Below are 27,883 nucleotides of genomic sequence, written 5' to 3'. Positions count from 1 at the left end.
CCAAGTCAAGTGCATTTTCTTTTCTCTGTAGGATAACTACAAAGTGCATTCAGAACAAAGCCAATGTGCTTTAAAACTGCATAAAGATCTGCACACATGAGAGGGTGAATAGCTTATAGCAGACTTAATGATACTACTGTAGTGGCTACAGTAAGCATTTTTTTTTTTTTTTTTTGATATTTTTGCACAAATCTTACAAATATTCAAGAAACATCTTTCAACAGCATAATATGCAAAGTCCAAGATTTGTTTTTTTCTTTTTCGTATTGACATATAAAACATACAAAAGACTTATACAGACATACCAAAAACAGACATGGAAATTAAAAAAGTACTTACAAAAAAAAACATTACTATATGTGCATATATAACCAAGATGCATATACGTTAATGCATATACATATATAATACAATATAAAGTATAGGTACCATCAGGTCAGATCCCATTTTTCACCTTCATCATTGATAATACTGAAACCCCACCTTAATCATTCATCCCCAGACCGTTCAGTCAGGTGTAGAAAACTGTCCCACACCTCAGCGAAGATATCCTCTCTTCCTGCGACTCTATATGTCACCCTTTCATATGATGCTGTCCGGAACATTAGTTCCATCCATTCTTTAAAAGTAATATCAACAGGTGATTTCCAATGTCGTAATGCAATTCTACATCCTGATATCATGGCCATTCTATACCACATTCCCCGGTATTTAGGCAGTTTAATCCCTTTCGGTACTATACCCAAAACACATGCCATTGGGGCGTTATTTATCTTCACATTCAGAACCTTACTTAGGAATATCACAATTTGATCCCACATTTTCCGGACCTTCTCACATTCGTATAACATGTGCAGTAAAGTGCCTGTCTCCTTCTCACATCTCCAGCAGATGTCACTGTCCCTTAATTTCAGTCTGGCCAGTTTACTAGGCGTCCAATAGCTTCTGTTCAACACTTTGTAAAAAATAGCTACAGTAAGCATTTTATATAAAAGTACCCCCTGCAATGTACAGTAAATTACCTAGTATGGTTGTCAATATTCCAATGTACAGCTTTGCTTGTACAGTTGTACAGTGTTTCCCCCCCCCCCCAACCGCCCCCCCCCCCCCCCCACCTCCTCCAATGTACAGTTTCTACGTCAAATGTATATACTCCCTTTTCTGGACTCTTTTTGTATCACAAACAGTACTGTATTTGCAAATCTGGTATGTCATAAATGTATAGATGTAGCAGTACTGTCTATCTGTATGTCATGTATGTCATATATATCCTGATTAATTGAAAATGGGGGACCCTGATGTAAACAAGACGAAAGTCTTTCTCTGGTCTCCATCCCCTTAACAATTGTGTGTATTGAGCTGTACTGTATTGTACCCATTCTGCAATCTGTTAATAAAGTTTTCAATCAATCAATCAATCAGAGAGAGAGAGAAAGAAAGAGAGAGAGAGAGAGAGAGAGAGAGAGAGAGAGAGAGAGAGAGAGAGAGAGGTAGATAGATAGATAGAGAGAGAGAAGACATGTGTGGCTGCCGCCATGGCGGACATCTGTGCTCTACTGAGCGCACCTTTCTAGTCCCCAGATGAATGTGCTCTCTTGACTTTGGCACAGTAGACGCGCAACGTGTATTCTCGAGAATGATAATAATAATAATGCTCTTCAGATTATATTATCAACGACAGACAGCATCAATGTGAAAAACACAATCCCTCCCCCTCTCGCTCTGAAGAATATGCATATTAGATCACTCAGTGATTAACCGCGACGGGCATATAGTAAATAAGGATATAAAGCATGTTAAAGACGCATTTATTGGACGCGTTGCGCGCGGAGTTTACATAGAAACAGCGCGACTCCCGAGTCCCAAGAGGAGTTATCACAGGCTGCAGAACGCAGGACTGAAGAGCTCACGTCATGTAATGACTGAAGCCGTGTTTTGATGACATCATCACAACAACACGCGTTAGGTTACAGGTTTGCCAGCTCTGTTTCAAAATGTAAGTTTCTGGGCGTGACAATGTCTGATGACCTGTCCTGGGGGGTCAGCATTGCCTCTGCTGTGGGCAAAGCACAGCAGCGCCTTTTCTATCTCAGGAAGCTTAAATGGGCTAAACTCCCACAGGGACTGATGGCCAACTTCTACCACTGCGCAGTAGAGAGTGTACTCACGTACGGGCTACTGGTGTGGTTTTCTAGCTGCACCAGGGCAGAGAAGGAGGCCCTCCATAGAGTGGTCAAGGCTGCGAGGAGGATCACTGGAGCTAGCCTCCCAGATATCTCCACAGTCTTTACCTCCCGCTGCCTACGGCGTATAAATAACATCTTACAAGACCAGTACCACCCAGCACACCATCTCTTTCAACTGCTGCCCTCTGGTCGAAGGTATAGATCCATCCAGTCCGGAACCAGCAGACTGACCAACAGCCTCTATCCACGGGCTGTCAGGCTGCTCAACGACCAACATCAACTTGCCCCCCCCGCATCCCACCCCCCCGCACCCAACCCCCGGTGACATAACTCCCACTTCCACATTACAACAATAACTGTGAACCGGACTTGCATTGCTGCACTATACACTATTTCATCCTTTACAAGTCAACGCCCCCCCCCCCCCCCCCCTTCCTTCCATTAACTCACTGGACTGTCACGGAAATATTTATATTTATTAATTTATTTGCATTAGCACTAAATGCACTTGGGACAATGATGGAATGTTATATATTGAGGACATTGGGACATTGCTACTTTATTACATTGATACTTTATTACTATATTACTATTATTATTGACATTATTATTTTGCACATGCTATATCTTATGTTTGTATGCCAGTGGTGATGTTCCTAACAAATTTTCGTTGTACCAACAATGACAAATAAAGATCTATTATATTCTAGGTTACAGGTTGTTTCTGTTTCTGTGATATATTTTCGGTGAAAAAACTCTTTCGGCCAAAAGCCGAAAGGCCATTTTTGGCCACTTTCGGTGGCCGAAATGTCTGTGCATCCCTAATCACGTTATAACGTGAAACTTTTTACGTTATAACCAATTGGCAGTGTTAGCGGGTGGGAAGCCAGTGGGGTATGTGTCCTGGTCGTTGTAAACTGCGACTCCTACTGGTCAAGAAATAGCGTGAACCTCCCACGCGTTACGTTCCCCCAGTGAAACTCCTCGCTGTCAGGTGAAAAGAGGTGACTGGCGACTCCACATGTATCGGAGGAGGCATGTGGTAGTTCTACACCATCCCCAGGCCGACAGTGGGGCAATGTGAACGACCAGGAAAGGAATTGGCTAAATTGGGTGAGAAATACAGAAAGCCAAAAAATAAATAGAATACTTTTTTTTTTAAAGAACTTTGCCTTGCCAGGCGGTGTGGTCGGGCTCGAAACTCTGGACATGATCGACAGCCATAAATGACAGATTTAGAGCCATAAAGTAGTAGTATAACCAGCCATGTAAAGTACATCCATGATGACTGCTTACATAAACAGTCATCTAAAGTCCAGTATGCACAAAGAAAATAAAAAACAATCATGGCAAACACACTGGCAAACACGTCGCTACAAGAGACTGACGATTATATTCTGATTTCATTTTGTAGCAAGTAACAAGGTTAATGTTAATGATTAATGTAGTGGAGTAAACTTTATATACATATTTTTTAACACAAATGTAGTGAAGTCAAAGTGAAAGTCATAAAGAATATAAAAAATTAAGTATAGCTCCTCCAAAAAACGAATTAAGTACTGCAGCAAAGTACTTGTACTTGGACTCTATCTTGTCTAGCACAGTCTCTGGAGCGTAACAGTAAGAAGCATTTTGTATGAAAGTATTCTGTACTTCAAGTTTCAAGTTTCAAGTTTCTTTAATAGTTGTCATACAGAAGTACAGAATACTTTTGTACAAAATGCTTCTTACTGTTGCGCTCCAGAGACTGTGCAAGACAAGATAAGTATGAAATAAAATAACATAGTAAAATTAGAAGTAAAAAATTAGGTCACAGTGTTCAGTTTAGACATATGTACAATGTTCGATGCAGAATAGACGTAGTTACCATACAATATACAATACTGTGCAGTGTACTAATATACAATACTATATAGTGCAAGGCAGAAATGGAGAAATGGGACGAGGTGCAATTTAGGTACAATTCACAGTAGGTGTACGAGTTGTAGTGCAATCCTTTATCAATAAATATAAAGTGTAAGTGTGTTTGTGTGATCTAAAGTGTGGAGAGTGGGTGCTGCAGTGTGTTGTTTGTTTGAGTGAGTGTGTGCGTGTGGGTGTGTGTGCTGTGTGCATTTGATGGTTGTTGCATAGTGATTATTGTTCGTTTAGCGATTATTGTTCGTTTAGCAGCCTGACTTCTGTATGACAACTATTAAAGAAACTTGAAACTTGAAACTTGAAACATTGCACCACTGTGGACACATCAGACCCATGGAAGGCTATGCAAGGGAGACAGTTACCTTCCCCTAGGGAGACATAGCTTGCCTAGCCCTCCATGGGGCCTGCCATGTGTCAGGTTAGATAAGAAGAGCTCTGTTTAAATCCTTGCATCAGTTGAATCATCACAAGGTGAATTGTATAGACATACTTGTCCTCCTTGTGGTCTTATCCTGTGATTTACCAGCTGTCAGAAAGAACTGAAACCAATCAAAAGTGGTAGGATATTAGGAGAGCAATATCAGCTGGGACCAAAGGTAGGGCCTACCGGTATATAAGATAAGATATTCCTTTATTGATCCCCTTGGGGAAATTCAGGCATCATAGCAGCATGGGGGAGGGGGAGGGGATGTACAGGTAGTCAAAACAAACAAGCAGTGTAAACACTATATCAAATGAATATAATTACTAACTAACTGAAGTATACAGTATTCACATAAGGTGCAGTATGCATAAGGTAGTATTATTGTCCTTTTAGGTTCCTAGTAGTTGTAGTTGGATGTCTGGCAGCAGTCCCTGCCCACTGTTGTGGAGCCTGATGGCCGCTGGTATGAAGGACTGGCCGAGGCGGTTAGTTGAGTGTTGGGGGGCGTATGAGTCTGTGACTGAACGTGCTTCTCATCTTGACTAGCTCGTCGGCTTAATGTGCCTCATTAAGCCACCGAGTGTAGCACGTCGGTTTAAATAAGGACAGTTGTTATTGTGAAAAAGCACCCCAGAGCATGCATTATATTGCTCTCAAAGAACTAGCTCGTCGGCTTAATGTGCCTCATTGTTAAGCCACCGAGTGTAGCACGTCGGTTTAAATAAGGACAGTTGTTATTGTGAAAAAGCACCCCAGAGCATGCATTATATTGCTCTCAAAGAACACCAACGCCCCTGTAAATAATGATTCTGAGCTGCATGATGGCGATTGTGTGAAGCACACTCCCGGCTGGAGGATCAGTATGAAGTGTGTGTCGGTATCACGTCGGGACATCTATTGTCATAATATCAAAAGCATAGCTAGTCCCCGAGACCGCCAGCAGCTGGGATGATCATTTTTATATACCCTGCTATATCTGTTACAAAGTTGAGCTGGCTTTATATTGAATGAGGTGGCAACGGAGGACTAGGTGTTACCTTAGACGGCGTGTTCATCGTGAACAGGAAATTAAAGAAACAAGGGAATCACTTGCTCTAAATCTTCCACGTCTTTCTTTGAGTGATGCCATTGCGGCTTTTGTATTTGATTAAAACTCGCTTGAATCTGGGCCCCTCTCAGACCCGTATATATCCGAGGGGAGGACATCTGAAGGTCATCCTGCTTTTTTCCTCTTGACGATTTACAATGGGCAAGGAATAATCAGAAATAACATTAAAAAAAATATATCAATATCGTTGACAGCATTGAATGGTTTTGGGATACAACAGATAAACCTACCTGAAATCGCTGTATACTATACTTAACTTATACAATACAAACTTATACTACTATACAATTTAGAGTTGCCTTGCTCTCTCCAATGCAGTAAAGGGTTCCAAGTCTCTCTCCCCACAGCAGACAGGTTTGGGAGGTGGGAGGTATCTTTGGCGGAGACTGATGAATGGCTGCTTGTGTGAACCTGGGTGGGAAGGGCTGATATGGAGGCACTCGGATTGGCCTTTTTACCTCGGCAACCCCAGCGACTGGTAATTGGCACCATATGTCATGCGGACAGACCTCTCCATAATGTGCACTTCTCAGCCTCGGCCCCTTGGCCCTTATTAGCCCAGGGAACGGTCGGCCCCTCAATGTTTGGCTGCCCTCTATTCAAATACTGTGGTTCTGCTGAGACACTTTGCCTTCCAGAAAACCCTGTCAAGTCCCTTTATAGATGAGCCATGCTTTATGAATTTTCAATGGGTTCTTTTGAACAGCGACTGGAAGACATTCAAACTTTTTTTTTTTTTTTTTTTTACCAACGGAACAAAGGACCCTCAAAGTAAAATGTTGCGTTTTGTCAAACAGTTACACTACATCCAATTCATTCCCATTGGTCTTAAGCGGGAATGTCCACCTTGTCATCCACTCATCATGGACCTAAGCAGATAATGGCACATGTTAGCAAGTCAAATCATAAAAAAATTAAAGTTAGCTATTCATTTGAAGAAGAAGAAAGTTTAGAATGAATCATGTTTTATTTGTATCTCTTAATGGAGTGTTAGTGAAGCATCCGCTGGAATGTCGGTCACACCCGGCCATTAACCTCTTTGGACTGTCTTGATTTCCACGATTCAGGGGAGCGTGTCAAGTAAGCCGTCTCCCCCCGTCAGTGCTCTGCTCTGGGTCAGGCCAGCCGGGCGAAGGTGCATGCCTCAGATGGATTAGCACGGAGCCCCTACAGCTCTGTCCGTCAAGCCTTTCTCCCTCTAGGCTCTGTGAGAAAGGGCAGACCTTAATAGGACACACCAGGAATCACCGGCCAGCTTAGTAGAGAAACCTGTCTCATAGAGTTATTTTCTCCCCTTTTGTGTGCTTCTATAGTCAGGTGGATGTAGGAATGATTTTGTGCTGCTGGGCCCAAATTACCATACAACTCAGTTATTTCTTTCTCCTCATATATCAACCCCATTGCAAGTAGTCCCAAGGTCAGCCCCCTTTGGACTGTTCTGCAGAGCGGACTAGTACTACCGCCCACACACTGTGTTCTGCACGTACTACCGCCCACCCGCCTGGCATGTTCTTCACAAGAGTGGGGAACTGTTGTTAAAGGTTATTGGATGTAGTAACACGGAGATGCAGCCTGAATGACCTATTGTGATTCAATATTTGCTTTAGTGCGCATGGAAAATTGAAATACCACGGTGGCCGTAGCCCGTAGGCACACGAGTCAGAAATGTTTCTGAAATCAGGGGGGATTACGCAGGAGCAAGGTCTTTCATCATCATCATCATCAAATATTTATTTATACTCTCTCATTTCCAATGATGACGAGTTACAGATCAAATAAATAAAACAAGATCAAAGGTAATGATACAACAAGATAAAAACAAAGCTTAAAATAATGAAGTTAAAACAAAGAAAATCTGCTAACACGATTATAATGATGTGGTAACACAGTGGTTAGTGATCATGGCTTTGAACTGTGCATACTGTAGGTTGGAAGTATTGACCTTTTTAAAGTGTGTTGAAGGGTGTTCTATGTGTCGGGAGCATCAACGGAGAAGGCAGACCTCCCGGGCTCAGAACAAGCTCGAGAGAGACCTTAAACACAAAGCCAGTAATTTAAGCGAGTCAGACACTAATGCTTATTGCGCCTCTCTGCAAGAGAAAACCAACCAACCTTTGAGACTGCAGTGGCCGACTCCCTTAAAGGGGGAATGGTATCTCCCACAAGAGCAGGATAAATCTCGACTGCATTTATTTACCGGACAGAAAGCAATTCCTTGCATTAAATTGTTTAATCCCATGGGCGGAATTGACATGTCCCTATTTTCCCATGCTTTTTAAATGGAATTAAACTCTGTCCATCTTGTCCTTCTGACCTTTGGTTTTTCTCAAGAACCGTTCATCCGATCGACTTCACACTTGAGGACCCAAGTTAAGTGAAGTGTGAAGTTGACTGGATGAGCAGTTCTCACCGGGGGCCAAGCGATCAGGACGTTTTGGACGGGCGCAGGGACGTTTTGGACGGGCACAGGGACGTTTTGGATGGGTGCGGGATGTTTTGGACGGGCACAGGGACGTTTTGGACGGGTGCAGGGACGTTTTGGACGGGCACAGGGACGTTTTGGACGGGCGCAGGGACGTTTTGGACAGGCGCAGGGAAGTTTTGGACGGGCACAGGGACTTTTGGACGGGCGCAGGGACGTTTTGGACGGGCACTGCATTAGTCCCATAAACTTGGCACACTTTCTCAGATTGCCTCTTTTGTCGAGTTCGTGTTATGTTGAAGAGGCATCCAGGTAGTTGGGATCTCAACCAGTCATTGTGCCCTATAACATCATTCTCCCCCCCCCCCTCGAGTACTGTATGCAGAGTGATGCCCCGGCCCCAGCCAACCAGCTAGCCAGGGCCGGCCGGCATCCTTGGGTTCCACTCAGCAATGATGGTATGTGGTTTGTGTTTGGCCGGCCTCCCATCTCACACGGGGGCCTGGCAGAAAGGAGGGGCGTCCATCATCGCATCTCAGCCCACTGGCAGAATTATGGCTTTCACCTTTGACAGTGAACAAGGACTGACCAGCCAGAGCCTTTGTTCTGGGGAGGCCAAGCTATATGGAGAGGATACTGCAGTCCCCAACCCCCCCCCACCTCCACCTCCTCCCCGTTTTCCTCTATAAGCCCCACTGATTGAACAAAACCGGCCCTTTCATTTCCTGAAGCGGGGGAAAGGCAATATGTGCATTATTATTATAATTTTTTTTTCACATGTGCTTTTTGCACATGTATTTATTCAAATGTGTACACCTTCTGTGAACACACGATATGCAATTTGAATCAACGCAGTCAACACAGTAAAAGACATTCTGTATGTGTATTGGCTTGACAAATTCGAACCATGATTGTATTATTTTGGTGCTTGTACAGCACTGGCCCATTCCTATTCCTATTTAATTTTTACTTATAATTGTACTATTATTCTATTGTGCTATATTTAATTTAGTTTATATCCCATATAATCTTGTTGAGCCTCTTATTTACAGTTGTACCGTTGTTATATTGTGCTTAACTTAGCTCATATTTAATTTTACTCCACCACTTGTATTGTATTATCTGTCTGTTAATGTCTGTCCGCTAATTTCGCACCGATAACGTCCAAAGCAAATTCCTTGTATGTGAAAACTACTTGACAATAAAGATCTTTCTGATTCTGATTCTGATGCTTGACTTAAATAAATGGATGAAAAACACATATCTCCAATTTTGGTCATCTTTGCCCTCCCTTTTACTGGGCATGGATGTTCACATAGTTCTCTATCAGTTTAATTATGAAACACAATACACGGATGTCAATCTGAAAATGAGTCTGTTTTTCCGAATTCCTGAAAAGATCATTTTGTTGGGGAGATAAGTGGTTTTCATCAGACGGTGACTCAGATGTTTGTGCGGCGAGCAGTGGGTGCGACTGGGTTGTTTTGCGGTGAGAGTGTTTGGGGCCCACAGACACGGGGCATATTTGGGGACCACCAAAAGCCTAGGGCCAGCTCTGCTCGCATGGAATGGAAGGAATTTTGTCTTTCCACTCCTCCGCTGACATTGTTTTTTCTGATGGGATTGGTGGGAGGGCAACGTGAGGCTGGCAACACCTCCCATATGGCCTGTCTCTCTGCAGACACACACTGTGTCCGGGGGTGGGGGGTTCTGACAGCTGCCGTATACACCACGTTACATAAATTCATACCATAACTTGTTGGAATTGAAGACAAACCCCCTTCGTGTCCCTCCGCGCTTTGGTCAGCTTTCGGTAAACACAGATCAACTGCCTCCTGGTTTCTATATACCCGCACACCATTTTGTTTCCCCTTGGTTTGTATCAAAGATGCATTTTTCAAATGGTTACATAATTCACAGGCTAGAAAAGACCACTGTGGTTTCTTAGCCTCTCAATCAGCACATCAGAAGACAAAGTCCATAGAAATTGCCTTTTTCTTCTTCTTCTTTCTTCCCCACAACGCCACTTAGGGAATTTCTCCTGGAGTCCGCGGTGTTTAGATCGAAGACCATGTGCCTGTTCTTTGTTTTCTAGAGACAACAAAGCGCTTCCCGGACCGGAGCTTTGAAAACAAAAAACTGCCGGCGGACGGGCCGTCATTATTACAGTAGACGTTAATTAGACACACGTTCAGCATATGGTCTTCCATCAGCTGTTAATTAGTCACACACACACACACACACGCAGATATACGAGCCGTGACTGTGTGTTTCTGTGTTTTTCCCCCCGACCACTGGACACGTCTGGTGGAAGGGGTGGTATCGTTGTGGTCTGTGGAAGTGTGAATTCTGCCTTCCTGCTAACTTGATCTCGTGTGTGTGTGTGCGTGTGCGCGTGTGTGTGTGTGTGTGTGTGCGTGTGTGCGTGTGTGAGTGAGATTCTGGGGTGTCTGGCTGTAGCTGGAGCACACATGGCTGCCAGGCTTTGGCACCGTGTGTATTTCCAGATTGAGAGGGTATGCATAGCGCTCGGAGCCCCCCGGGAGTGCAAGGTTCACAGGGTGATAAGGGTTCACCGGCATTCACCTGTTCCCCCGGCACGCTCGGGCTGCCAGCCGCGGGGACGACACTCGGTCTCTCGGAAAGAACGACACACACCGCGTCACGCCTCCTTTATTCCGCTCCTTGACCCTGGAGAGTTCAAATACAAAAGCGTCTGCACAGTGTTCATTCTCCACTCTGCTGCTGCTGCTGCCGATGTGCACGGAAAACTGGGATCCCAGCGTTCCTGTTTGGAAATGGACAGGAAGCTCCGTTCACTCCCTCTCTCCCTCTCTCCCTCTCTCTCTCTCTCTCTCTCTCTCTCTCTCTCTCTCTCTCTCCTTCTCTCCTTCTCTCTCCCTCTCTCTGTTGCGTCATTCGGCTCTGGAATGACTGTATTGTGGTGCGCAGTGCACATTTCAGAATCTCTGACTCGCCAGCCCACCTACTTAGAGAGAGACACGCTAGACTTTCATTACCCCTGATGCAGCCCAGAAAAATTTCCTTAATGTGTTCCCTTGATGGGCTGCAGACCCTGAACAGATACCCCCTTTAAAAAACACAGTCTTAAAAAACCTTTAAGAACCCAGACCTCCAGTGGACCAGATAGTTATTAGACGCAGACGGCGATCTACCGACCAAGGATCCGGTGGACTGCTGATGATTAACCGGACCGTACCCCCCCCCCCCCCCCCCCCCGCAGAACTGGATTTAAATCCTGTGACTCCCCGTCTCCCTCACCTCCACTGTTGCCATCCCCTCTCTGCCCTCCATGCAGCTGCATGGCAGTCGGTGCCACTAAAAACACTGCAGAGCATATATGGCTGACTCAGTGCCAGGTTGACCTCAAGGCACACACACACACACACACACACACACACACACACACACACACACACACACACACACACAAACACACACATACACACACACACACACACAACACACACACACACAAAGCCCTGGTCCTGACATTGACTCACTGCGCTAGAGAAGCCTTGTCAGCAGATACCTCATTGCTATAGCAGCCAGTTATATTGCAGAATGGCCTCCATTAACAAGGTTACCCGGTGGTGGCAGAGGCCATGGGAAGATGATGTCAGTAGATGTGTCTGATGCGGAGCAGCTGCTTGGTTGCTAAGTTACGGTCGGTTAGTTAATCTGACTCAACTTTTTTTTTTTGATTGAGGTGGGATCGGGGCTCTCAGATTCAGTTTCCGACTGGTGTCTTGCCACCTCCCCTCTCGAACGGCAAACTAAATAGAAGTAAGAAGTTTGATAGAAGTTTGTAATTTTCCTTTTAGAATCGCAACGTCCCCATAAAATGTAACTACTACGGTCCTGAAGGAGAGAGGAGCTTAGCCAGCTTTGGAGGTGTGAGCCGACAGCTGTATACACTAATAACCGTTATTTAACCAGGAACAAGTTGACTAGGAACACTGTGGTGCACTGCTGACTCACTGAACCCCTACTTTACAAAGGTCACCACCACCATCACCACTGTCTGGCCAGAAGATTCCTTGAAAGGGTCAGGAAAGGAGACAAGTCTGTCTTCACCTCTTGTTTCTAGGCAAGGACACTGCTAGATTGACCGCTTTTGTAATTCCACTTTCCAATGTATCTAGAAAGAGTTATATAGCCTTCAAGGTCCGTCGGTTTTGAATTGATTTGTTATTTTTCTTAACAATTGCCTTTGGTTTAAAGAGAATGAGCTAGCCAAGCAGTTTTGTCCATATAGATTATTATTTGGTTTGGAAATGTCTGCACTAGTTAGCATCTTTGACACGAAGTTCAGAAATATAATTTCAACAGCCAAAGTGAGTGGGACAAAATAAATTTGCTAAGAATTAGCTTAGAGGACGGCCCAGAGAAGTATTTCCGTTGTGTTTAACTCTGAACTGACAGAATCAGAACTTTTTGAAATCCTCAGTCACCTGTGAACTGCACACTGGTTCTTCACCTGAAGGATTCAACGAAAGAACGTATTAAAGTCATTGGATGGTTCCCACAGAGCCAGAGCTGCTTTTGAACTTATATAGGCCCTATTGCTTTACATGCTCCATTGTATGCAGGATTTACAGGCTTTGACCGCACACCGTGTGTTTAAGTCACAAAAAGAATTGAAAAGCAGCTGTGCAGGTATTCATTTTCCGGTATTGAAATAACAGGCGTCGAAGGAGCAGCACAATGGGAATTTAATGTTAAAGAGTGTGACATTGAATATATTTTTAGCAGATAGACCTCCCGTTGGTAGGACTGATGTCCTGAGGAGAGACAAAGACAAATAGTATAATGTCAGTGCCAAGCGGAAATAATTTTCATGCAGGCTCGGGGGATCTGAGAGAAGCACGGCGCAGGAATGAGGATGTTATATAAGCTCAAATCAACCTTGATCTCATTGGCTATAGAGTTAACCACACACATTCTGAACACCAGAGCAGGGGTTGGTATAATGAATATACAGTAGGTAAAAGAAGAGAGGACATTGTTCCCAATTTACCCCCAAACCAGTCAGTCAGACTGTCAGGCAGGCAGGCAGGCAGACAGACAAAATGTCAAACAAGTCCCAAAATGTTGTATACGGTACCTAACCCACACACAGGAGGTAATTACACAGTGATTGAACGATTTCCATTAGAATCAAACTACCTGACCTTTTACAGCTAAACAGCCATATGTATGAATGTGTATGCATGTGAATGAATGTTAGTGGTGGTCGGAGGGGCCGTAGGCGATGATTATTCGCCACGCTTCCGTGATGACTGTGTATGAACGAATAATGGACTCTGTGAAGCGCTCTGGTTGTCATGAAGAGCACTATATAAATCCAAGCCATTATTATTATTATTATTATTATTATTATTATTATTATTATTATTATTATTATTATTATTATTATTATTATTATTATTATTATTATTATTATTATTATTATTATTATTATTATTATTATTATATGCCTGCTTAGTCTTATTATTGCAATGTCACAGCAATTAAAATGATTCCCCTCCACGGGGGAAGACAAATAAGACTATTTGTGTGTACTGAAGAAGGTTTAAATCAAGAACGTAAGAGTGTTCTACCAACCAGGCTTAATAGACAATAAATGTAAGTCGTTTTGCATAAAAGCGTCAGTTAAATGACTAAATGTAAACATTTTCAGTGGTGAATTGGCAGAAAATAACTACCACATTTTTTCAGTAACAATAAAGAACATTTTTGTATCAAGGCAAGAATGACTCACATGTCAAAAAGAATGGTATGGTCCTTTAACACATTGGACGCCAAAAACGAGTATACTCGTTATTGCCCGCCATGCGTTGTGCGCCAGAAACGAGTTAACTCGTTTTTGGGATCAATATAAAAAAAATTCGCCATGGCATTCATAATTCATCCAGCCTCCCTCCGGGACTGCAGCTGGACCCTGTCTGATATTGCAACGCCTCAATACCGCCACCTGGTGGATGTCCGGCGAGTTACACCCCAAGCCATACCGGAAGTGGTTCTCTGTGCATCGAGGAAATCCCTCCGGCAGTAATATCTTGTTATATGGATCCAGACAAACACTCGAGTGCATGGGATCGCTTTTGAAACGCAATAATCATATGATCATATGATTTCGACGTTTATTGCATCATACAAACGGGAAATGGATCTAGCAGATCGATGTCAAATAATTGGAATATTTTCCTCCAGTGTCATCGGCGAACGGTAAGAGGAATCTAACGTTATTTTCAGCCCAATTGTTTATTCATTTCACGGCAATCCATCTGCTCAACATATCAACCCATACTAAATAAAGCCGTTACTGACGATCAAGGAATTATAAACGACCCCCCCTTTCCTTCATGCATGATGAAGCATAATGTATACCGATCATATACATTTGAATTTTTTAATATAGCGTGTATAGCAGTGGTCACCAACCCGTCGATCTTGATCGACTGGTCGATCTTTGAGACTGTCCCTGTAGATCTTTCCATGACATTTTTTTTTTTTTTTTTTTTTTTTATCTTACCCTGATAGTCCACATTACAGTTCTACTTTTGTTTTGATGTGAAAAGTGATGCTGCACTTAGCACTGACTGAGAAAGTACACATACAGTTCTACTTTTGTTTTGATGTGAAAATGATGCTGCACTTAGCACTGACTGCACTTAGCACTGACTGCACTTAGCACTGACTGAGAAAGTACACATTACAGTTCTACTTTTGTTTTGATGTGAAAAGTGATGCTGCACTTAGCACTGACTGATAAAGTACACATTACAGTACATTACAACACGCCAAATGTATATTATAGACTCTTTTTCTGGACACTTTTGTATCACAAACAGTACTGTATTTGCAAATCTGATATGTCATACATGTATAGATGTAGCAGTACTGTCTATCTGTATGTCATGTATGTCATATATGTTATGATGAATTGAAAATGGGGGACCCTGATGTAAACAAGACGAAAGTCTTTCTCTGGTCTGCATCCCCTTAACAATTGTATGTATTGAGCTGTACTGTACTGTACCCATTCTGCAATCTGTTAATACATTTTTCAATCAATCAATCAAACAGTTCTACTTTATAAAATGCTAATTGTAAATATGTTTGTCAATGTTAATAATATGAGAGTCCACATTACAGTTCTACTTTTGTTCTGATGTGAAAAGTGATGCTGCACTTAGCACTGACTGCACTTAGCACTGACTGAGAAAGTACACATTACAGTTCTACTTTATAAAATGCTAATTGTAAATATGTTTGTCAATGTTAATAATATGAGAGTCCACATTACAGTTCTACTTTTGTTCTGATGTGAAAAGTGATGCTGCACTTAGCACTGACTGCACTTAGCACTGACTGAGAAAGTATACATTACAGTTCTACTTTATAAAATGCTAATTGTAAATATGTTTGTCAATGTTAATAATATGAGAAAGTCCACATTACAGTTCTACTTTTGTTTTGATGTGAAAAGTGATGCTGCATAAGATGACTGCACTTAGCACTGACTGAGAGTACATAATAGTTCTACTTTGACGTTTTAATGTTGGACCAAAGCATTGCATGTAATTAGAATACAGGCAAATAAAAGTCATTTAGTTTAAAGTACAATCTTGGCTGTCTTTTTCTCTCAACGCTTCAATAGGTAGATCTTGCCTTCACCAAAAAAAGGTGATCTTGGGCTTAAAAAGGTTGGTGACCACTGGTGTATAGGAAAGAAACACCAATCGATAATCTATCATATGCGTCAGGGCCTATAACTCGCATTTTAGGAATTACTGCAGAAAACCTTAAAAATATACTTTGACGGTATTAACACAACAATGTATGAATGAAAAAATATAACGTTCCCACATCCGGAACGATAGATACCCGATGTTGAATGGGCCATAGTAATGTCGATATAGCTATAATATTTAAAAAGTTATAGCCCTGCAAAGAAGGTAAACATCTCCATAGGGTTACAGTGCTGGCAGACTGGGCATAATGATGGGCATACTGCGTGGCAATCAAAGTGTTAAGCTAGAACAAAATTGCGCGTATGCAGGAATATCAGCCGTGCTAATGAAACGTTATCTGTCTCTAGTTAATGGTCACAGTTGGCTATTGCTCTGCCAAGTACAGGGTGACGGTGGCTCAGGAGGGAGAGCAGTTGTCTGGTAATCAGAAGATTCCCGGTTCGATTCCTGCTCCTCCTGGCAGCATGTCAAAGTGTCCTTGAGCAAGACACTAAGGGGGCTTTCTCATTAGGAGCCGGTGCTCCGCTCCGTCCTCGCTCCGTCCTCGCTCCGTCCTTGAGTGCGAACTTCCCCCCTCCCTCTCCCCCCTCTGGTTTGTGTACACACTGCAGTCTTGGTTCACTCCAGGGTTTTGTTTATGGTTTGCGTTTTGAGCGTGTAAGCTGCCGTAGGTGACACACTTCACGTCAACACACACGTCAACACAATGCGAGCCAGGGAAGTCTTGGGCTTGTAACGTGGCTTCATCTAGAAGTTTTCATCCACTGAGCCGTGAGGCTCAACATGCTTGTTTGGTTGAGGTCTGAACTCGCCAAATTGCCCATCAATATCGTGGGCAATTTGGCCCACTTATCCCTAACTACTCCCGGTGAGCAGGTTGCTCCGCCATCGGTGTGTGAATGTATAGGTGAATGTGAGGCAAAAGTTGTAAAGCGCTTTGGTTAAAAGTATGTATACTGTGTATTAGGGCTGCCCCTGATTAAGGATTTGAAATGTGCAGATAGTCGACTGGTCGACTATAACCAAAAAAACAAACAAAGAAATTCTATATATATATATATTTTTTTTTTATTACATTTGGGCTGTGGGGGGTGCTTAATGTCTGAAGGAGTCGACTGAAGGCTTCTTGTCTTCTGCGAAAGCATGCAATTGGTCCACTGATGGATACATCTTGATATTTGTCTAGTCTAGTGTGTTCATTAGGTGGGTGAAATCCTCTTTCAGTGCCTCTGGCTCAGTGCCCGTTTCTTAGGCAGTTAGCCTCTCTGGTATGTGCGCCATTAGCGTTAGCCAATCTTCTATGCCTCTTTGCTTTTGGAAAGAATGATTAAGAAAAAATAATATATATATATATATATATATATATATATATATATATATATATATATATATATATATATATATATATATATATATAATTTGTATTTACATTTTTTGCATTCGACTAAGAGGTTGGCAGTCGACTACGGCTCCTTTCGATCGATTAGTAGACTATTCGACTAATCGGGGTCAGCCCTACTGTGTATATATGTTTATGGTATCTCTAATATTTGTTGAGCCAAACCGTTCCATGATGAATGTTTTCCTTCCTCCCCTCCTCAGATCAAGAGTGGCAAGACGGAGAAGGAAAGCCGTCAGATGTCACTGAGGAGCCTGCAGTACCTGGAGCGTTACATGTACCTGATCCTCTTCAACACCTATCTCCACCTGGAGAAGAAAGACTCCTGGCAGCGCTCCTTCACCCTCTGGATGCAGCAGGTATCCCTTCACTAACTGTATGTCATCGTCTATGGTGGGAATAAAATGCATTATTCTGTAAACTCGGGGGGAATTCAGGAATTCAGTAGGTGTATGTGCTTATTACCGTTGACTGCCATTTCATGTATGCACAACGAGATATAATAATGATAATCTAGCGTTGATTTCAGGATGATTAGATAATCAGCCGAAAAATTACAACGTGATGACTGGATTACACTAAAATGCCTTTTTCTAGTATTTTTCCTGGAATTACTCAAAAGCACCCAAACCATACTCTATTCAAAACGGTATAAATAAATCTGTTTTGGGCATGTTGACTGGAAGCAACTCACTGACAGTCGACGGCGTTATTAGACCCATAGCTATAATAAAAGATATATTTTAAACACTCGCAAATGTCGCAGTCTAAAACTATACCCATTGAATAAAGACCTGGGGCTGAAGGGGGATAACATTTTCAATCAATCAATCAATCAGCACACCCTGTGAATCCCAAATAAAGACGTCATTAGCAACTTCAGAGGGTGGGACCTATAACAACATTTACTGTCCAATAGCATTGTGAGGCTGAACAACAGGACCCATTGACTATGTAAATGTGGTTAAAAAATATTAAAAAAAAACATTTACAGACTTAATTTTTTATAGCTAAATGCTAATAGTGATGTTGTAATTTTGTAACCGAGGGAAACTACGCTCAACTTCGGTATTCATACATGTTATTCCTCTGGTCCAAGATATTACTCAACGCCAGTCACGATGATAGTCGGGTTAACTCGCCATCGCTTGAGCGCCAATCACGACTATAGTTGGGTTTTAATCGTTTCTTTTATTAGCGATATTCATTCATTTTCATCCATCCAGCCTGATGTTATCGTTGGGAATGGGTCTGAGCTTGCAAAAGGGCAAATACCGCTCCCTACGCCTTCCGGCTGGTATTGCACTCCACGGGGAATGGTATCGTTTTTTTTTTCTGGGACAATCCAAGCCGTGCGGGCGTGGTTTAAATAATCAGGCGAGGTAACCTGATTTCAACGATATATCTGCGAGGCACTATCCGTTTTGTACATGTTGACTGAAAGCAACTCACTGATAATCGACGAGTGTATTAGACCCATAGCCATAATTTAAGATATATTTTAAGCACTCGCAAATCTCCCAGTCCTCCCATTGATTAAAGCGGTGGCGCTCTACCGCCCTCTGGCGCACTTAAGCGTGGCGGTCAATGAGTTAATAATAATAATAATACACTTTATTATTATTAGTAGCACCTTTCATACAAGTGCTTCACGGCAGTGATGTAGACACAAAATAGACATAGGCATAAAATGAGCATAGATTTGGCATAATTATAGACGGGCATAAAATTAGCAGAGAATTGAAACTTCTCAACTTATTGAAACCTCCAGGAATTTTTTTTTATTTCTGTGATTTCTGTCATTAAAATCTTTAAAAGACTATTAGCAGGTTTCTGACTAAATAAAAGCAATGCATAAAGTGCAGACATAGAATGAGTATTCAAAATAGACAGAATAAGAGCAGTGCAATAAAATAGACATACATTAGCATAAGATAGACAGAGTCACTCAACAATCACAGTCTGGATGCAATGAGTCCAAGCAGCAGAGTGTATTAAAAGGCTAAGGTGAAGAGGTATGTTTTTAGCTTACTTTTTAAAAATATTTAGTGATCTACATAAATATTGGTGAAAAAATGTGTAACTCCAAAAACTAGAGTGCTAAAACTTAAACTTGTGATGTCATCGAGTATCAAATCTGAGGCTGCTCCATAGATAATGAATTGGGGAAGATTTTATAGATGACACTGAGAGCACCCAATGCAATACTGGGGAATGTTCTGGGTTAATTTTACGTTACTGAGAACACTACTATAGAATGAAGCTATCGATATATAAAAAAAAAACAATCACTGTCAATGGAGCAGCTCCAGACTTGACTTCTCTGGTTTCTGGTTTTGAGAGAGAGAGAGCAGCTCATGTTCACAAATATTGTTTGAACTATCTTAGGCCATGGAAATAACATATTCAAATGTTTGTATTTGAGTGGTGTTCCCCTTTAAGTGTGGCCCCATCTTCTCACGTAATATGATCTAATAATTGGATAACGCACCAGAGAGTCTGACCACAATGGCCCGTCCTACGATGGATTCCTTCTTTCCAGGCAGCTGTTTGTTGTGTAATTTGTCCCGTTGGGTTGTATTGTCCCCATGTGATGGAGAATGTGAGTCGGGTGGGGGGTCAGAATATTGTTGTTATTCAAATGGAATCTATCGGCTCTTTTTATAAAAAGAATTTGAGGAAACGGGGCGGATTTCCAGCCCAGTCACATCCGATATCTACACATCATATTTCCAGAGTATCCCGCACGCCTCCTCACATAATGACTGAATCTTTCCCTGATCTCGGCCATGGAAATTCCAAGCGAGGCGGATGTGAAAGAAGTCTGGCTTAGTCATCCTCCTCACGCACAAGTCAGCACCCGTCCCGGATGTGTGCTGGTGTTGCACCGTATTGGATGTTCATTTACGATAGCAGTCCTTAAACCCTTTCCAGCGTCGGGGGCCCAAACTTGAGAGTAAATGAGTCACAAACCGCGACGACCCGGTTAAATTAAAACATACTGGTCACCTCATTAGGTGAGGGGACCTACAGTACCAGAGTACAGGCCCGTTACCCATTTTGGGTCCTGACCCATAGTAAAAAAAATTAAATTAAAAAGAAGTTACAAAAATGTAAAGTTGAAATATAATGTTCTCTTCTTATTCACCACTCTCTCTCTCTCTCTGTGGAGATTTGTATGCTTCGCTCTGACATTATTAAATCCCAAGGACGAGGGACAAGTATTCAATTACCCACAATTCAGTATGTGTCCGCTGCATTACGCTCCCAGCTGTTTGTGCGGGGGGTGAAAGATGTCCTCGGAGGAGAAACACAGCTTTCCCCCACTAGCAGTTTGTCTGCTGCGAACTGTTGCCGGAGTTTCATTTGGATTTTCCCCCTGGAATTTACAAGCTTATTCTGGTTCTATTGTGGCCTGGTTCTTCACACATTGAACTTCATAATGTCTAGGCCCTGTGTTTTTGTTGGTACATTAATCGTTTGGCCAGCTGTGCTCCCTACAGTAAAAACGCAGAATTTATGTGCATTCCAGACAAATGAGGGTCCTGTTAGCGGTACCCCCCGCACCGAACATGTCATGGTTCTCATTAATGCCCAGGATCATTGGATGTTTGGTTTCTTATGGCCATGCAAACTGTTTTGCTTCTTTTTTAAACATTTTTTTTTTTTTACCGAAAGCATTTTCTTAAACAAGTTAAACATTTGCTGACAGCCTCTCTCTTGGTGATAATGAGCACGATCTTGACACAAATCTTGTGTGTGAACGTGTGAAACTGCATTCTGCTTGTTCTTCACGCATGCTTTTAAGTTCCAAGGCGGTATTGAAGATGTATGGTGTTGATAAGGAATATATGCTGTGATGTCCCAGCTTTCACATGCTTATATATATAGAGAGAGACTTAACAGTAAACAGTAAAGAGTAAACAAGTCTTGGGTCATGATGGTAAAGATTTTTTTAATTACATTTTTTTTAAAGGATATCGTTCACCGGTACCTCACAGCTGCACCGTTCGCCTCATCTCATCCAGCGAGAGACGGAGAGAGAATCCCGACCCGAACGGCTGGAATGTTTGGAAAAGTCGTCGAGGGGAATATCTCCTCCCGCCTCATCCTGTATTGAGGTGGAATAAACGGAAAGAAAAAACATTGAATTCCAAAATAGACTCTCGAAACAATCGCTGTGAAAACAGCCGTGGCAGAAAGTATGTGAGGGTCGGGTCGGGGCAGATTCTTCCTGTTATGAGTAGGGAATATGTGTGGTGCATCAGAGTGGTCCTAATGGCCCAGTTATGCCATGAGAAAATACAGCCGTACTACACCCAGGGGACAAGGAAGCACATAGCAACGGCTGTACGCTGTACAGTACAGGCGCCAACGCCGACACCGACGCCGATGACAACGCTAACGCGTGATTTGTTGTCTCTCCCAACTTATTGACCTTTTGCGAATGCACCTCATGCAATTACCTCATTGAGACGCCATAAGGATTTGTTTGTCGCTCACCTCATCCTCCCCCACCGTTTCCATGGTGATGTTTAGTGGTCCTGTGCAGGAGTCACCAGATCACGGATCCTGTCGCAAGTTAATAATGTTTCGCCGTTGTCGTGGGTTACAACACGAGGATCCATAATGTTCTGTTCCGTTTCTTTCTTTAATATCCTTTGAAGCGAAAATAAAAAAAATTTATTAAATTTGGTCATGAATAGTTGATATCATTTCATTTTGAACCTTTATTTAATTATCAATTTCAATGCTGTCGATATTACAAAAAAAATTATTAAAAGAAAAAGCTCTAATGCAACTACTAGATGAAATTGAAGACACTCCTTATATCACAAAGCTTCGTTCACCCTGGTGAGAAATGTTGAGGTTTTGGCCTAATGTGGCTATTTTCTTTTACGACAAGTTAAATATCGAAGTTGACGGTGTTCTGAACACATTGACACCGAATTGGCGTTTTCTCCCCCGACCTGTAGATCCAACAGCGAAACAAGTTTGTTTGAGAATCGAGTCCTGTGATCTCACGTCGTCAAACGACAGCACCTGTGCTTAAAAGTCCAGGTGGGAAGCGTTGGGTTTTCAACGCGTCTTCATTAGACCATATTTGACCACAGCACCTCCCTGCGCCACATTGACTTTATCTTTCTGCGCCTCTGATGCTGTGCTGCTGTGTTTACTGGCCCACCCAGCCTCAGGCACAATCATTAGCCTAACACCAATGACCGTGGCTGAATCATTAGTGGCAAACTCCCTCGCCACAGGCCGGGGGCCAAAGGCCATGTATCTGAGGCTGTGAGCACTGCAAGCATTATACAACCTGTCAGCAGTGTTGCCAGATCAGTTTTGATGTTTTCCAGCCCAATAAGTGTTCGCAATCCAGAATATTATAGATAATAAGCTACTTCAAATTAATTCATAAACAATAGCAAGAGTACTGTGGCTCACCGCAATATTGCATAATGATAAAACAATCATTTAAGTGTTTACAAGTAACTCCCCACACTCATGCAGAGTGAGAGAGAGACAGAGAGACATAGAGACATGGAAACCGAGAGAGAGATGCGTAATCCCATCCTATCAAAGAGCCAAATAAAGAATCATAATGCAAGCAATGGCGAAAAAGGTCACAACCATTCCAACTTCTAACTCAATGTAGAACCTTTGGACAGTCACAGTCACTTAGGCAGGTGAATTGTCAACACTACATACATTCACCGGGTGAACCTGCTACATGGAGGAGAGCCACAGCTACCCAACAGCTGTCGGGGGGGGGGGATGTGTCAGACCTGCACATCCATGACGCTACTCATCTTTGAAATGCTCTCTCCATTTTCCTCCGGTGTCTTTGAAGGCCTCCACGCAGCCTAAACAAGGACTTCTTTAAGAATCTCCTGCTCTCTTTTTCAAGATTCTTCCGATTTCTGACCCAAAAGAGGTCCCCGGCTCTGCACCAAGAGGTGATACGAATACATCAGGGGATCGTAGGTCCAGCTGTTGGTGTTCACGCGAAATGCACTCTGCTTGATTACTCGTCTCGGCGTTGACATAAACAGCCGCTTCGAGGTCCCCGAAGACGCCCAAGCTGTCTCGTGTTTCCAACTGAATGCATTTGTTTACAACTTTGATTCCCTGAAGAATCTAAATTCATCTAAATTTGCACGTAGAGACCGTCTCCCTCAGGAATCCCACGGCATAGCGGCGCTCGGCATTTGCTGCCAGACTGAAGTGTAACTTCAGCGCATCTTCTTGATCAAGGGTTCTGTTGACGCAGTCATCTCTCACTAACCATCGGGTAGCACTTGATGAAAGCTTTTTCATCGGACGGTCCCCGTAGTCCATGGTCTCACAGGTAAGTCACTTTCGCGCGTCACTGAATGAGCGAACCAGTTGTAGGTCTCTCTGAACATGTAATCAAGATTGCTGGGGAGATGTCAAGAGAATGGCACACACAGCAAATTAGCTGTAAACTGTGTTGCAGAGTTTACCAACCGTAACGCTTGCTCCATCAGTAGCAATTCCCACCATGTTCTCATTTTAGCCCGATAGCTTCCACAATCCCATTGGCATCCGAGAGTGAAAGTTCTACCATGCCGAGGTAATTGCCGGCAAACTTGTTTTGTTTCTTGGAGCGACATTTCATGCAAACGCAAAGCAGTTTGTTCACGGAAACATCTCCGGTTTCACTGAGGTGAAGCGAGTAAGGGGAATCGATGATGTCCTCTCTGAGCTCCCGCCTGAAATACAGTACTTATTTGATTACAGGCTTCATTATGTGCATTTCATCCGGTTTCATCTTGCAGTATATCCGATAAGTCATTCACAGCATTAATTGAAGTGTGGCATGCGTTGCTAATCTAATCTAATCTAATCCGTCCTTCATGCTCTGGCTGCCTCTGCTTGTCATTAGGCGTGTTCGAGATTGGCGAGGCGGACGCAGATCTGCGCAGGTTTTACTACGGCCTTGCCAAGCGCGTTGCATGACGGTTAGAATGTTGTCCGACTTGCTCTGGAAATCTGACTAGGCGAGCCGCGGAAATCTCACGGGAGCGAGCCACGCACAGCCTTCAGAGCCAGGCGCCACAGTACCTCTCCCCCGACTGCTCCACGCAAATCCATGATGGGAAACGACTTGCTATCGTTGCGCAAAGCGCCCATTGGCTCAGAAAAGTTGTCAGTCACCAGCCACAAGAGGAAGTTATGAGACGTTTGATTGATTGATTGAAAACTTTATTAACCGATTGCAGAATGGGTACAATACAGTACGGCCCGTCTACCCGTCTATCCCCTCTATCAGATAGATTTATTATTATTATTATTGGATACAGGAGTTTGGGTACCAAGAGCTTCTTCAAGTCGATTCTACAGACGGACTGTTTCTATCATTGGAATTAAATAATTATAATGATAATAAATATGTCAATTACGTTTTGCATTTATAGTAATGACTCATGACTATAATAGATTAACGAATTCCATATAAATATAAATATATAGTTCATTAACGATTCATTAACGATGCAACACATACACTGCTGAATAATTCAGTTTTGCCTCAATATATACTGTATATATAATTCTGTTTTTCCTCAATATATACTGTATATATAATTCTGTTTTGCCTCAATATATACTGTATATATAATTCTGTGTGTGTGGTGTGCGTGCGCGCGCTGCGGTTGGCAGGAGCGTGCAACAAGATGGTATATAAATATGGTATATTAATACAGTCTAGTGTGCTGTGTGATGACAATACATTTGAATCTAATCTAATTTTACACACGGCCCTCGCATTATAATGAGCTGGACAGGTGTGTATGTGTGTGTGCGAACGTGGACGCGATATCTGCCATGCAAGACTAGGCGAGAGGCTGTTGTCAAATCTGACGTTCTGACTCCTCCCCCGGCTGCACTCGTCTACTCTCGTCTATTTTCGTGGCGAGCCGAAATCAATCTCGAACACGCCTATTGACACAGCGAAAGTCTTGACACTAGGCAAGCAGCGAGACTTGTCTTTATTGGTTGTGCCGTGATCCTTCAAGTGGCCGTAATGGACCCGATGTCAGTGTTGCAAAATGTGCAATGCGCCTTGGACTCGCCTGTAGCTGGTATCGTGCTTTTAGATCAGAGTCCTTTTCCCATTCTGTATGGTAGCTTTTCTTGTATTTTCCCCATTTTGGCATCTTGCAAAACACAATCGGCTAGCTAGGTACTACCGCTGCCAAAAACCAGCGCAGGCGCTATAGAGGTGATTTAGCAAAAGCGCTATAGCTTGTGTGTGTTTGTCAAGGTAAGCCGCACGTGGGTGGGTTGTGTCAAGTGACTGGATGTGGAGACAAGTATTTTGCACAACAAAGAAATAGATTTGTCTGAACATGTATTTTTATGTATATCGTAATTTGTAATGTAACCAAAAAAAAACACCTCATGGAAAACCAGCCCAACTTCTGTCCACCCGCCCAAGCCCATTTCCCCCCGCACAATGCAACCCAAAACAGCCCAATTGGGTGGAAAACCGCCCAATCTGGCAACACTGCCTGCCAGAGCTGAGTGGTACAGTCTGTCCTGCATACTGAGCTGAGTTTAGGATTTTTTGTGTGTGTGTGTGTGTACATTTCTGTTTGTGTGCGTGTGTGCTCCTGTTTGTGCGCTTGTGTGTGTTTCCTGTGCGCGTGCCTGGATGTACGAGTTTGATTTGTGAAACCGCTAACAGCGGGACCACAGTGTTCCCAGTCCTACAGGGCAGGGATCTGTGCCACACCGATACGGGCTCCCCTGATCTGTTTGTCTCTCCTGTTCCGCTCGGTACGTGCCGTACTGTATGTCTTTGACCTGCGCTCTGTGCTGCAAAGCAACACGTCAAACGGCATCAAAGGTGATGATGGAGCCAAGCGCGCAGGACAACACGGAAGAAGCAAAGCGCATTTAATGACTCACTGTACGTGTTTGTGTGAGTGCTGAACAAATATTGTCACTGGTGTCATTAGCCTACATTGCCCTTGTGGGCATTTAGCGAGATCAGAGTATAGGAGAGAAAAAAAAACATCAGAAGAAATATTTGAATTGAAATCCATGTTTTGCAAAAAAAAAACGTGACGCATTCCATTTATACAATGGCCGGGCTTGTGTACGGGTGAATGCCGCGGATGCCTGCAGGAGAGGTACCCTATCAGTCACTCCAGCTGTTTTGATGTGTGGTACAGAGGCCTCCCTGTCCCCCTGCGCCGGCTTGGTATGTGAGGGCTTTGAGATAGCCTACTGCGGTAAACCTCCCCCCTCAGCCCCCTGGTTACTGCACCCCTCCCGCCACGCTGCTGCCATCAGAGCTGCCTAATGAGTATTGGCATGTGTGATCTCCTCAATACCAGATGAAAGACACGTCTGCCAGCGCTGCTTACTGTCACCCGCACTCTGCCTGCCGCCGTATACCGTCTCTGACAACCTCCAGCCTTGTTTTGCACACGGACGGACGGACACACACACACACACACACACACACACACACACACACACACACACACACACACACACACACACACACACACACACACACACACACATTTAGAATCATTATTTATGTCCACATAAAGACAATGTTTAAAGGACACAAATATTATCAGTGCACTTGTACATTGTGGGTTATTCTGATACAATCGTGCCCAAATTGACAATGGCAACCAAAGTTACACACACACATGGATGATGAACCTGACAATCAACACACAGCTCATGGATACAGATAGCAGTGTCTTCTCCAAATTGCCCGGCTGCCAATAATTGCTGACACTGAGCAATATCTTGCTAATTGTTTGGGCGCTCTTCTCTTCGGAAGACCGGCCATCTGAAGGCCTCTAACACCCAACTTATGGACATGACCCAGGCTTCCAAATATGAAGACTAAAAGTTTACAGTTGTAGCCGAGTTGTGATATGGTATGGTCTAACAGTTGATATTTTAACATTTTGGTTGTGAAGGCTTCCTCTAGACTGTAGTCAAACGTGCAGCCAACTTCTAGGATGAGAACCTCTCTGTTATTCTCATTAACAACAACATCAGGGGTGTTTGCTGAAATATCAGAGAACAGTGAATTGTCCCTACACAGATTGAGCATATATGGCTTCACACTGGTGTGCTTATACAGCTTATATGTTGCAGGTGACGCGAGTGTGGAGCTGACACTGTCTGCAATCAGATCCACGATCCTATCATGCCTACAAATGTAAAGCCCTTTGTATGCATGACAGCCATTGAGTATGTGAGACATGGTTTCTGTTGTCTGTTCGTGACCATGGTGTATGCAGTGTGGGCTATGACTGCCAGGGAACCAGATGGAAAGGTTGAGCTTCGATGGTAAAACCTGTAGCCTAGCTTTTAGAGTGAAAATGATGATGCTCTCATCAATAGCTAAATTTTTTAAAACTGCGTGCGAGACAGAGTGGTCAGCGGCAGGGAGACAGGCAAGCTTCCCTTGCAGTTTAAGCTCAGTCCAGTGTTGACGTTGGAGTTGTTGTTGTGCCGACATGAGATGGCCACGGGCATTGGTAAGTGGCAGTTCATGCCACGTTCCACAGATGTCAATGGTGGCCTTCACGGAGATGGTAGGGTCAGAGATGATCTCCTCAGAAACATTAACAGCGTCTGAGTCC

The 27,883-nt window shown here is 43.2% G+C and overlaps 1 protein-coding gene across 3 annotated transcripts in view; it reads left to right on the top strand.

The window, feature by feature from the left end:
- Positions 1–27,883, top strand: part of pald1a (phosphatase domain containing paladin 1a) — a 155,382-nt gene that overhangs the window by 114,895 nt on the left and 12,604 nt on the right. For all 3 annotated transcript variants that reach the window (XM_084323837.1, XM_084323838.1, XM_084323836.1), the window contains exon 19: positions 17,444–17,599. In XM_084323837.1, the coding sequence (XP_084179963.1) occupies positions 17,444–17,599 (156 nt within the window). The remainder of the gene's footprint in view (positions 1–17,443; positions 17,600–27,883) is intronic.

The sequence above is a fragment of the Notolepis coatsorum genome (genome assembly GCF_963971535.1).
Source record: "Notolepis coatsorum genome assembly, chromosome: 10".
Classification (NCBI taxonomy): domain Eukaryota; kingdom Metazoa; phylum Chordata; class Actinopteri; order Aulopiformes; family Paralepididae; genus Notolepis; species Notolepis coatsorum.
This window is presented reverse-complemented; position numbering and strand designations above follow the sequence as displayed.